The sequence below is a fragment of the Anarhichas minor genome, unplaced genomic scaffold (genome assembly GCF_050575085.1).
Source record: "Anarhichas minor isolate MPS153535 unplaced genomic scaffold, ASM5057508v1 ptg000025l, whole genome shotgun sequence".
Classification (NCBI taxonomy): Eukaryota; Metazoa; Chordata; class Actinopteri; order Perciformes; family Anarhichadidae; genus Anarhichas; species Anarhichas minor.
The window spans coordinates 13,095,567-13,109,156 of record NW_027466471.1 but is presented as its reverse complement, the minus strand read 5'-3'; the positions used below and the strand labels follow the sequence as shown (position 1 = coordinate 13,109,156).

The window sequence follows — 13,590 nt, the reverse complement described above, 5'->3', positions numbered from 1 at the left end:
TACATACTTGGCAATGACACAAAGATCCAGTTTACTCTTTCAAGTTTGGGTTCTTTGTCATTTGGTGAACAACAAGATACACAATGGAAGGAGAGATCGCTTGGTGTGGATTGACGGAAGCTTTTATTTCAGCTGTTCTCTAACAACTTAAAAAAATAAAACCTTGTTTAGATTGAATTTGAATGATAACAGGATACATATATACAGTATGTACATATAGTAGGGGTGTTGTGGTAATCATTTTACTAATGACAAAATATGATCATCGCAATGCCAAACCTTATACCTGAAGCACAAGATTTTTTTCCAGCATTTCCATGAACACTGTCAGCTGTTCTGATATTATTCAGGTCAGTTCTGCTGACTTCCAGTGATGTGGTTCGCGATGCATGTTCTTCTTTTCCCAGAGCATGCGTATGAGCCACCTTCAGAGGCCCTTTGGTTGAATATAAAGCAGGGCATTATATGTTAAGAGTATTCATGATGACCTTTAAGCACCTTTCTTTTGAAAAATCCACAGTCTACAAAGGACCTTCAGTTAACATTCCAGGTGTTTTTAGGCTCTCTCACGGCAGGTTAAAGCGATGAGATATTCTACATAAAGTGAACACTTAAAATGATGATTTATTTTCGGTAAGTCTCTCATTTAAGTGGCTAAAATACATTTTGCTGGTGCTTCTATTCACAGCAGTAAATTGCTGAGCTCTTGTGTCGGTGCTCCGACCGCCATCTACTGTATATAATACACTGTGGATAAGTACCTAATACAACCCCACTTTAAAAAATCTGAATTTTCCCTGTAACCTTTAGAGTTCCAACTCAGATAAGTGAAGTAAACTGAGGTTTGCGATCAAATTTATGGAAACAGCTTGTGCAACATTACGTTGTCATTGCACTTTGTCACTTAGGGACCTATTTTGCTTTTCCTCCATTTTTCTTCTTGCACTGTTGCAGTTTTAATCCCGACTTGCATTATTCATTTGGATGCGAAGACCAAATAAATATAGATTTTCTTGGAAGTGGGGGCTTCTCTGTATATATCTACTGTCTATTATGTTTTATTATCTGTTATCAAAGCCATCTGACCAAAATGTTTTTATTGCAAGTCCTGTGGTTATTTGTATAAAAACAGCTTTGCAAGTAGTTGTAGCAACTTCTCCTGGGATCATCTTTAACTTGACAGGTTCCATTCCACACAAGCCCATCCATCTGAGTTATGTGTTAGGTTTAACACATTTATACGACATCTCCCATCGATATTTTGGTTATGAGATATTTTTGCACAGTAGGGCACAAAGAAAAAACAAATATGGATAACATACCTTAGAAATAGTTGCTCTGCTGAAAAGGAACACTTGCTGCGCTGCCATGTGTGTCAGCCTCCTTTCCAAGGCGTCTGGTTGTTGCACAGTGCAACAACCGTTATTGAGGTTAGAATCATCTCTGGAATGTTTTTTTATGGCATGCAAGATGCGTGTGTTTTCGATCTGTTGCCTGAGGAATCGATCAAATCTCAGAATTTGTACACAACTTCAATTACCACCATCAGGGATTGCATTTATTCGACAATTGTCAGAGGAACATTGTCAATTTTGTCCACTTCTGTATTCTTGAGGTAGCCTCCTATAGGCTATGGACAATCAATACTGGCCATAGCACTATTGAAAACATATATAATTTAGCTGACACTTGGTTCAGCACACTGACACTGAAGAGCAGACTTAAAAAATAAAAAAAAAATAAAAATTGATTATGTGTCAAAAACACAGTATGAATCCGGCCTTGGATCTGTCTGCACTCTGTATTGACCACATTACAAAAACGCTTCCCTGTCGACTGTCTGATCCAATGGGATTTTCTCTGTTATGCTTGGAATTGCAATTTGATGCTCTATTTGACTGAACATCCTCTCCACAAGCAATCACATACAGTATACGGTCTGTGATATTATTGATTTTAAACAGTTGCAGTTTCTTTCATTCAAAAGAAGAGCTCTGCTTTGTTTTAGGCCTAATCAATGTCTTAAATTCATATTGATATTGAGACTCAACACAATGTGTACATGTTTTAGGGCCTTTTCACACCTGACAGTCCAAACCAAGGTTTGTGATTTTGTTGTATTGTATACATTTGATCCAGTTAGTATTGGTTTCACATTGCAATGAAGCGAGCACACAACAAACACATGACATACCTACATCCTGTTTTCCTCACCTACGTGAGCTCCCAATACTTGCAGTTGATTGGTTTGTTGACGGGCTCTCCGGTCCTCTTGTATCCTCTCCCTCTCATCGTCTCGGAAAATAATATGAAGAAATGTCAAATGGTCTCCTCTCCTCTCTTACCACAGCTTATTTAGTTTTGATGCATTGTTGTTCTGATTCTTGCAAAAAAACTGCCAGATCTTTATCTAATTTGTCCAAAAGTCCGTACCATCCAAATAATGTTTGCACATCAGAAATGAACCGAACCATGGTTTAATTTGATCCGGACCGAGACGATCCCTTTTCGTCGGACCAAGGTTTGGCTGGTTGGTCTAGTCAGCGATCCTGGGTAGATTTTGAGAACTGTAATTTTGGTTTGGATGAAACGGAAAAGTCTGAATGTCTGGACCAAACAAGTAAGGTGGGAAAATGCCCTTAAAAGCCAACAAGTCACAGTGAATATACAGACTAAATCTCCAAATTCAATGGTATTTTGGGTTTACTTGCTAAGAGTAGTCTGTTTCATTTGTCTGCTGTTTACATTATTACAGATGGGTTGGGATTATTTATCATTTCCTTCAGTAAAGACTTCATTAGGCTCACTGTACGAAAGCCAACTTTATGATTTTATTAACTAGGATTTTGAAACACATCATTTATCACTGCTTTGTGGAGCATTCCCTTAATAATATACTGCTTTTGGCAGTGGTTTCCCCACTACATTGGGAAACACAACTATGAAGCAAAAATGTTATACAGAGTAAATCATACTATTGTAGTAAAGTTGTAGTGTCCGTCAGTAATATTGCAATAAGCATCTTAAGCATCCCTATTAGCAAGATGAGCTGTACGGAAAAAAACAACTAAAATCTTGTCTCTCATCCTTTTCTTCTTTTTCTTCCTAAACCACATGTCAAAGAGCCACTCGTTAATGGAGGACTTTACCCTGCAGTCCTGCTCGGCTGTCAACAACGTAAAATGAGAATGGATGGGTTATTTACTTACAAAGAGACAGCGTTTGCCACTCAAGTTGATATAAAGGGATGTGCTACTGCACTTCCTCGTCATTAGTTGAAGAAACAACAATGCCTCCCTAATTATTGTTGGAATTATGTCTGTGAGTCATTGCACAGCCACCCACTCTAGAGCAAGATGATTTAATGTTAATAAGCACAGCTATCACGGAACAAACACTTTTGAGGGTGATGTTTTGTGGGAGATAAATGTGCAATGAACATCTGCTGGGGGTTGGAGAGTGTGTGTGGGTGTGGGTGGGGGTACAAGGAAAGGTGATATCTGTAGTGCTAATGTTGCACATGTACACAGATTGTGCCACAGTGAAGCTAACTAAATCCTCATTTGCAACAAACTACTTTAAACATTTCTTTTTTTATATCTTTTCTGTCAGACTAAGCAAAATTGAGCTGATATATATTCTTACAGTGTATTTTGCCAGTTGGACAGCTGTCTTAAAACAAACAAACAAAACTCTTCCAGCAGTCAAGTCTGCTTTTCTGAATATTCTGACTATGTAATTTGAGTGCCTTTAAAATGTAGCGAGTGTTAATGTTGGTTTTACTAAATTGTATCACGTAGATCAATAATAACTCTTACCTGGAATTACCATTTCAACAACTCTATGACAATTTATGTCAATCTTATTCTGCTGCTGCCTGGCAAGTTGATTGTAATAATGCTGCTCATTTATGGCTGCAAACACGTGGAACCTTTTAAACTGCAACTTGAGTCATGCTGTAATTGAACGCAGTCCTGTGGTAAATTAAACTCGTTTGTTCACTGCCAAATAGGGGAAAGAAACATGAAAACTCCAACAAAAGTTTTACTGCTTGGGATTCACAACATGTGACACTTGACAGACGCAAACAGGCTTTGTCAGCCCCAGCGAGCGGTGTCTGGGCTGCCAGCATTAGCAGTGACAGTTGACTGTCACTCTTGATGCTACACTGCTAAATGGGAATTCGACCCATTACCCGGATTGTTTCTGACTTTGTCGTGGGCCAATTGGCCATGAAGGTAAGAGTGATAAGCTTTATGAAGTCATCATGTCAGATGGAGCTCAATTTGACTGCTGGCCAGCTATCATTGTTGGGGTTTTCAGTTTATATCCCAGCTAATATCTAACTTTTGCCAAAATAATCAATATATAGAAGCAGTTGTCTATTACCTCATTATATCTTAAGACAATAAATAATTTTACTTAAGTTTTCATATGTAAACGTAAGGGGTACCACTCATACAATATATAACAGCAATAAAAGACAATTATTATTGTAACGAACTAAACATTAAAACAAAGTTCCTCCACAACCCTTCTTTTGTGCAAAACATCCACCAGGTCAATGCCATCAAACACAACATCACGAAACAGGCGCTAGCTCCCACGTCTGTGTGATGGATTGCTATCATCATTACAATTATTGCAATCATTGTGTTGACCTCTCACCCAGGCAAATGCGGATATCAAAACAATACTTTCATCTTCATTATTAAAGCCTTGCAGGGTTGCAGGGTTAATGCTAATGCTAAGGAAACAACACTGGACAAAGTGCATACAATGTTTTATGCAACCTCTTCCCACTCAAAACAATCTAATTGTATTGACATCAGCACATTGCACTTAATGGACAATTATTTCTCATAATTATAAATATTATTTTTCTCTTTGATTAACATTAAGAAGGCAAGCCCAATGTTAGTCCAGGTAAAGAATAATCTGAGATTTGATTCTTAAAAGAAAATAAATGCTGAAATGTGTGTAAAGACTGTGAACTATATAGTTCTGAATTGTGGATTTAGGCCGATTAACAGTTTTTCACCATTTTTGTATTCAGTATTCTTTTGGGCAGGCCATCCTTACCATAATCCCTCCCCTAACACTCGATCAAATTTGGAGTATAGCGTGATTTATGCTGGCTGCGTCTGCGAGGATTGCAAGTGTTCACACGGCGTCTCAAACTGAGGACTCACATCTACATACATTTTGTTATAACTCTACAATACTAACTGTGCTCCTGGCGGTGTTCACTCTATCTACAGTATCTTATTGCTCAGCCAGCCAGTCATATCCTTGTTTTAGGCAGCTAACAAGTATCCTATCAAATCTGAGTATTGTACTCCAAATCTTTTGACACCTCAAGTGATGTTGAGAGAAAAGAAGACACTATATTGTCTGTATTCTCTCTCTGCAAAATCACTTACACTGACATCATTTGCTAGGACACTCGCGGCTGTCAAGAACTGAAGTAGGGCTTTCGTTTGTTGAAATATAAGATGGCTACATTAAAGAGAGAAAAAACTGTGCACACAACCACAGACCAGATGAAACACTTTGTTTTGAAACTTAAACAGAGCAAAAATAGTGCTCTTTTGTTTCTTTGTTGTACCAATTGATTATGTACTATTGTGATGCAGTGAGGTCCATCATTTTATGAGTTTAAGTCATGAACTAATATGATCACTTACAGTACTGCAGGTTTCTTTAGTGCTGAGGGGTTTCTTTCTGTCCTGCTCACCTTCTATAATTTCATTTTTAGATGTCTGTCAGCTTGTGAAACTGTGATCACATGGTTCATCAGAGGTGATCCAAATGCATTTCACACCCTCATTCACTTCAAGTCTACCACTTTCCTCTTGACACCTTATAGAAATACATCGCATCAACTCTATACATCTCCAAATCATTGGTAAGGCCAACGCCATATTAAAGCACACATGTGACATGACATACCAAGAGTACAACTCTTTATTTTCTCATTTTGCTGTCATTCTTTTTAAGATGTACGGATTTGAAATTGAAAATGTTAGAAGCTGCTAGAGCAAATCTGTCCTTAATCACTAGCTATGATCTATGCCCTGCTGATCCACCTTAATTAAGTGGAGGGATTTCTGTTAAGCCAGACTTAACTGCTAACCCTGCAGTCTTTATTCCAACATCTGAGCACCGAGCCCTTACTGTACTAGGCTGTTGGTAAAAGTAACTATATAAAGGTTCTTATATAGCTGCATATAACATGGTGGCTTGAGTATTGATGACTTGTTTGCTTCCTCAATACACCTGATCTTCACAGGGAGGTGGTTACTGTTGATATAAATTAGAACTACATGATTCCTGTTTGATGCACAGTAAAACACTTTTGCAGGTCTGTGTCACCTTATGTCTCAGAAAACAACCATAGACTGTAAGTAAGAAGTCGACATAGTCCCCGTGACATCACCCAGTGGTTTGTGGACTAAGGTTTTTAAGCCTGGAGTTCAGCATTTCAGCTGTTGCCATCTTGGTTTTTTTGGACCGTAAATGGGAGGAGCTAAGTACAACCGATAAATAGAATGGGGTTGCACAAACATTTTAAGTTCACTGTGGCTGATACAAATAGTCTATGCAGGGTCTAATACATTACATTCTTAGGTTTAGATTAATAGAAATATAGAAATAGAATAAATTAAGCCCAACATCACTATTGGGGAGGAAAAGCAGATTATTAGATGTACTGGTCAATGTGTTTGTTATTAAATGTAGGCTACTATTGATCCATATTATTTTATTGATTTTTAGTAATTTATAAAGTGTGATTGGATGGTGTGTGTGCGTGTAAACAGGTCATTGCTGTTGAAGGGCATGCCCAGTCAGCCACATTGTAGAAACAAAGTTAAAACTGTTGCTAATGATGAATGGAAGGAAATATTACATCACATTACCCACAACCCAAACCTGTCCTGTTGCATCTATATATGTAAACACCTTAATTTGTGTGTTTTTATATGTGCATATGTATCCTCCTCCTTATGTATGTATGTATGTATGTATGTATGTATGTATGTCTATGTGTGTGTATACTATGTGGGTGTTTTGTAGTGGTTTTTGTACTTGTTCGTCCTGTGCACCAGCCCCTATATCTCCACTGAACACCTTGAGGTCACAGCAGCCCTATGCTGGACAGGCTGGCTGGTTCCCATTTAGATTATGGATGGTTATTACTTCCTCCCGGCTGTCATTCAGATTAAACCAATATGTCCAACAGAGAGAACCTTCTCCTGGGAAGGAGGAGGGGCCATTTAAAATAAGCCATCTCCAGAGCCCTCCATGTTTTACAAATGTATTAATTCGTCAAATGTATGAACAAATACAAGAAAACATACACATAGGCCTGTAGTATTCCCATGTAACACATTCAATTGATTATATAAACTAATTTGTAGTTTTAATAGTTGTGTTGCTGAATAATGGAGAAAGTTAACGTACATTGTTTGATGGTATGTATGCTTACAGCTCAAATGTGCAGGTTGTGTTTGGTTTTCACTACTTGTTGATGATAGACATTAAACTGAACTGACTGCCTAATGTTTGTACCTCAGCACATTTTAAAATAGAATATGAAGTAAGCACACCCAGTCGTAAATCATGATTGTCTCTAGATTCACGATAGATCTGTTTACAGCCCTTGTGTTGGTTTGGCTTTGACGGACAAGGGACCTTTTGGCCTCGTGTACAAGAGGTTAAGGGAAATTGAAAGATGTTATATTTGCAGGATAATATGAACAAAACCATTTCATTTCTAAAAAGACAGGCACATGTTGCCAGGATATGACTAAAACAATTGTCTTTTTTCTCTTTGGCTTTTTTCTTTTTCCCGTTCCTACTATCCTATTAGTATGTTATGTGATGTCTTTTTTTTCCGGAGGCTTTGCAAGTATTTCCACCAGATGTGTGTGCCGTCAACAGCAGGATGAGACAGACAAGTAATTGTTCAATACCAGTTTGTGAAGCCCTTTATTGATTCCCTGAACATCATTCTCTTTGCATCCTTTCTGGAAGGCATGGTAGATTGATATTTACATGAATAGATACAATAATAAGATAAAAGAAAATAAATAATGGCACTGCTACACGCACCTTTAGAATACCCAATTCTAAAACAACCCATATAGCCATTTCACAAACTACACATGCCTGCTCTATGGTTAATACCTGGATAAGATTATGTGTTGGTTAAAGTTAGGAAAACAACGCTGTTGGGGTCAAGATAAATCAACATTGGCTGTTGGTACAAGATGGGGCCTGAACCATGCTCACATGTTTCAGAATCGCACCTTGTTAACCCAACCATCCGTCCCGACTTCCTCCTTAAGAGGTTCTACTATATAATACTGTCACATTATCGCTGCTTTTGCTGCTTATTGAGGACAGCACATTGTCCGGAAAGTATACTATAAACATGTGTTATTTTAAGTGTATCCCCAAGGCAAGCTAACGCCCCTCATTTGCCTAAACATCACATGTATGTGAGATTAAGACAGTTTTGTCTGTAGTGTGTGTACAACCGCCTGGCATTTACAAATGACCAACTATAGTGAACTTACAATTGTGCTGTTTCACTATTTCAGTAGAGGCAAACCCTTTTCTTATCTTATGGGAAGTACATCTTCTCTTGTCAGACAGCAATTAGTCTCGCATAGTCAGACCTGTCGTTAGCGCTGTGTCAGCGCTAACGACAGGTCTGGCTTCACATACTATCATTTAGGTATAGGGGGGGAAAACCGCTCTGACTTGGTTGTATTTCTTTAAACCTCACAGTCGTCTGGGGCCGTGCGAAGCACAGGATGCAGCAATGGTGCTCTTGCAAATTAGATAGCGGAGATCGCGGAACGGGAGGAGAATGCGGCGTGAGATATGCGGCAGGCCTATACTCACTGTCTACATCCCCTGAGTCAGACTAGACAACAGTAGATAAATAGTGATGTTCATTTCCATTGGAAATAACTCAAGTGATGTGACTCACAGGGGTTGTTTTAACTCATCTTAGGGAACACCAACAATTGAAGACATACATTTAGCCAGCCCCGTGTCTTATACAACTAAAGCTTCGTATTTTATGCACTATTATGATTCACCACATCAACACGTGCAACACATAAAAACCTTTTTATATGTCTATATTTTCTCAGCGTGTGTATTTATGTGTGGGTGTGAATAGCTGTCTGCACTCGGAGGCATGTTTTTCCTTTTATTTGCGAGTGTGTAATTGTGTGCACTATATGCACAATGTGTCTGTGGACTTGCATGTGTGTGTCTTGACCCCTATGGTAAGAGAAGAGAGGAAATAGCAGAAAGAAAACCGCTCTAAGTGAAGCGTGGAATGTGCTTGGTTTTGGGATTACATTGGCCCATGAGCATGGGAAAACACAAAGGGGAGCATCTTCTGCCAGACAGATGAGAGGTTGGGAAAGTGCTTGGCTTTGGCTCCTTGTGACTTCAATTTGAGCTTTCTCTTACAGTTAAAGAAGTGCTAAAGGCTGCGGCTCTTTAATTCTCTCTGTTTATCACAGGGATGTCTAAGTGAGTCTATTTCACCCCTCAGTTTGCCGCTGCTGGGGAAAGATTCATGGCTGCTGTCTGAGTTGAAATAATTTGTTCCAGAGGTCTCTTAAGTTTTTCAAAACAGTCAGCTCAGCTTGTCTTGCTCGACATTTATACACAGAATACAGACCCCCCCCCCCCCCAGAAATACGGTACCACATTAAATTAGATTGGCAATATAAAAGTTTCTTAAAAACCTCTGAGAGCACTTTGTGAAGTGATTTTTATTTTCACACCTAAAGACACCGCAGGGAATGCAGACGTGACAGAGCACTGATGTTTGGTTTGTGGAGAGGAGAAAAATGTACTCTCTGCATGTTTCTCATTGATATGATTGGACATGTTGACTTGATTGGTTTTCTAAGATGGATTTGAAGGCATTTGCAGCTGCATGCAATGCTGACATCCATATATGACTCCCTGCCCGCATTGTGATCAATGCGGCGTTAGCCCTCTCCATATGCTAATACCTCATTAGCATGCAGCACTGTGAATTGAAAAATGTACATGCAATTGAATCATATTTTAATTAAGCTAGCATGCTCATTGGTAGGCAATATCATTAGTGACTGAAAACAGCCCCAAATCCCAATACATTCATGTTTATCCATCCATCCATCCAACAAACCGATCCAAGGGAATTGGTTCATCCTGTAACACATCTCTGATCATCCCCAACAATAATAGCAAATGTTATTTGTCATCCCATGAATCTGACGCCCTTGGTCTTTTGCCTCTGTAGCTGTGTCCAGCCACCGGGCGCATTTTCAGGGCAATTTTACGAGTGGTGATGGAGATGGAGGGCTGTGGTAATGGTGGCAGACAGGCAAGATCTCAGCCATGGAGCTGGACTGGGATTTAGGAGCCAGGGATGCAGTAAACACGTATGAATGCCGCAGGGGCTAATCCTACACTGGTCCAGAATGATGAACACATATTAGTCAAAGGCCACCGACCAGGACATATAGCAGTGTGGAAGTGTATAAATGGGGGATGGGCTATGGCACGGTGTACGCTTCATGGTGGCAGTGTGGAGTAGTTCTCTTGGCGGGATGTTTTACCCTACAGGTAGCAGGCGTGTCTGGCTTTACATTCTGAATGCTCCCTTGGATTTCATGTGAGATGTTAATGCACATATGGCAGTGCACAGTGCAATTAATAATATAGTTGAATCAGCAGCGTTGCATGCAGCTGAATCACTGAATACTGTGACATAGTTGTGATAAAGCTAATTTTATTTTTCTCTCTTCCCCTCCTCCCTCTGTGTCTCAACAGCAGCAGATGGTGAGGAACCAACTTCAGCAGGTGGGAAATGTTTATGCTTGGTAACGTGATTTCCCTTCATTTGTGGATGTGCGTGTGTGTGTGTGTGTGAGAGGGAGGGAGAGAGAGAGAGAGAGAGAGAGAGAGCTCGTTCCCTGACTAAATCTTGACCAAGCCCCCTTCCTCCCTTCATTACCAGTGACTAATTCCTGTATCAGCTCACCGATCATGCCTGTCAGCAGCACTCATGATTATATCATTTGGTAGTTCAGTTCATACCGCAGTCCTATTTAAACCTCTTCTAATAGTGTGACTCTTGCGAACTAGCTCGTCTTTGTCTGGTACCGTTATGAGATTGTTTTCAGAAGCTCACGGTCCAATTCAGCTCCGCAATTGCTTTACCTTGATTGCTTTTCAGAATACCTGAGCTTCTTGCGTAATTTCAAGGGAAAATGGCTCCTAGTGTGTGTGAGTTTTTACTTTACAACCCATTAACTTAAGAGTAGCATTAATATACAGCAATTTCAACGTTTCAACATACTCTTTTATCTAAAGGACAATGCATTGCATCCTTAATTGCATGCCATTAGCATCAGTCAGAATGTACAGGACAGTGTATCCAATCCCTAAGGAGCGCGTTGAGAGTGTTTTGTGCTGCTCTTAGCGTTTAATGAATAGTAAAGTAAATATCTGTTAATTATCGTACAGAAACTTCCTCATAAAAACATTTTCCTCGGGGGAAATATTTGGTATTCAGAAGTAGTGCTTCTCATTATTGAAATAACTAATGTGACGAGAGTTTTATTACAAAAGCAAGACCACAGAGGACAACAGTAAACAAGAACCTGATTTATCTTCATCAGTGATATAATTAAAATGTCACTTCACATCCTGGGGAAGTACCGCAACTGAATACAAACTTCCTACTTATAAGTGCATCCTCAGCATCTAATTGTCTTTTTTCTACGTTTCTTTCATCAATATTAATATCTGCTGGTTTATTTGAGATCAAATAGGTTAAAACAAGAAAGATTTATTTAGATAAGAAATAATACCCCACAAATCAAAGCAGTTTATTGTTGCTACGCTACGCTTAGTGTAATCTCAGACTCTAAAGGGTTAGTCAGACAATAGCAAAGCAAACATACAGTATGTACCTACATGTGCATGTGCACACATTCATATATATATATAATCTGAATACCGTATTTTCCGCACTATAAAGCGCACCGGATTATAAGGCGCACCTTCAATGAATGGCCTATTTTAGAACTGTTTTTATATATAGGGCGCACCGGATTATAAGGCGCATAGAATAGAATAGCGTCGTAAGCGTGTCTCTTGAAAGGTGCCATTTTGGGGTCTTTATACACACAAGTGGTGTTGGACTAGGAGTAAGCACAGTACCGGTGTTTACCGCGGTGCGGCTTTGTAGTTTACCAGTCGTACTGAAACATTTTGACAGAGCGCCGTGTACAACCAGTATGGATCAACCAATTAACCAATTGATCCATATATAAGGCGCTCCGGATTACAAGGCGCACTGTCGTTTTTTGAGATAATTAAAGGCTTTTAAGTGCGCCTTATAGTGCGGAAAATACGGTATATATTTGATATAGAATATAAAAATAAACCCTTTCAATTAAATTAAACAATATATATTGAAAAGTTTAATAACACAAACGAAAAAAGATTGAATAATTGAAAAATCCTAATTAAATAATAAATGTCTAATAAACCTTTTCACCAAAGTCAGAATAAACAATTCAAATTTAGTTGTTTGGTTACATAAATGTCGCACTAAAGACGGACAGCACATACTGTGTGTATATATGTATATATATATATATATACAGTACGTCAACCCTGCTTTCATTAATTTTTTGGCATAAACCGTTTGAATAACTACAGTAAATCTTTTTTTTCTATGTACTGTACACATTTCAGATAACAGAGAACAATGTGACAAACCGCACAAAAAATAATTGGCAGATCCTAAAATGACCCAAATTAGGTGCGACTTGTGACCACTGACCTGGAACTGGACTTGGAGAGAAAATAGGACAGGGTGATGTGGAAGGGCAAATTACTCATGACAGGTTTCAAGAATTTAGCATATCGGCTGCTATTTCACAGCCTCTATATCTCTAATGCACATATTCACGCCCTCATCTGTGTCTGCACACATAGAGAGGACTATCTTAAGCAAGTTTGGCCTGTGTTTCTGTAGCTCCTGTGTGTATCTCTGCGTCTATGTCCATGCTGATTTGATTGTATTTTAGTATAGTTTATAAACATTGGCCCACTATCTACACGGCATCTGAAGCTATCATTAAAATTAGAAGTTTGAGGTTGAGAGAGAGAAATTCTGCAGAGTGTGCTAAACATGACAGAGCATCGGATTTCATTTTGTCCTCCTCCCCCATTGGATTAATATAATGATGAAATTACTTGCATTTTATCTACAAGGTCGGATTCTCTCTTTACATCTAGGAGTCTTTTCATATTGTACAAAATGTACCAAATGGAAATGTCTTAATAACATTAAAAATAAAAATGATGTGGGTAACTTACTGTATCTTTACCTTTCTGGTAAAATGCATAAAATCCCAGAGAGAAATATCACTATAACAATATAACTATAACAATAATACATGTAGTGAGCATAGTCTGCCTGCTCTAAGTGCCTCGCCTTCTTTATTGTGTTTTAAGGTGTAGTGGGAGACTGTAATTTTAATTTGACATATT

General features: G+C 38.8%; 1 protein-coding gene across 1 annotated transcript in view; it reads left to right on the top strand.

Annotated features, from left to right (window-relative positions):
* edil3a (EGF-like repeats and discoidin I-like domains 3a) overlaps positions 1 to 13,590 on the top strand; it is a 125,921-nt gene that overhangs the window by 15,289 nt on the left and 97,042 nt on the right. The window contains exon 2 of the mRNA XM_076099358.1: positions 10,855 to 10,884. Within this exon, the coding sequence (XP_075955473.1) occupies positions 10,855 to 10,884 (30 nt within the window). The remainder of the gene's footprint in view (positions 1 to 10,854; positions 10,885 to 13,590) is intronic.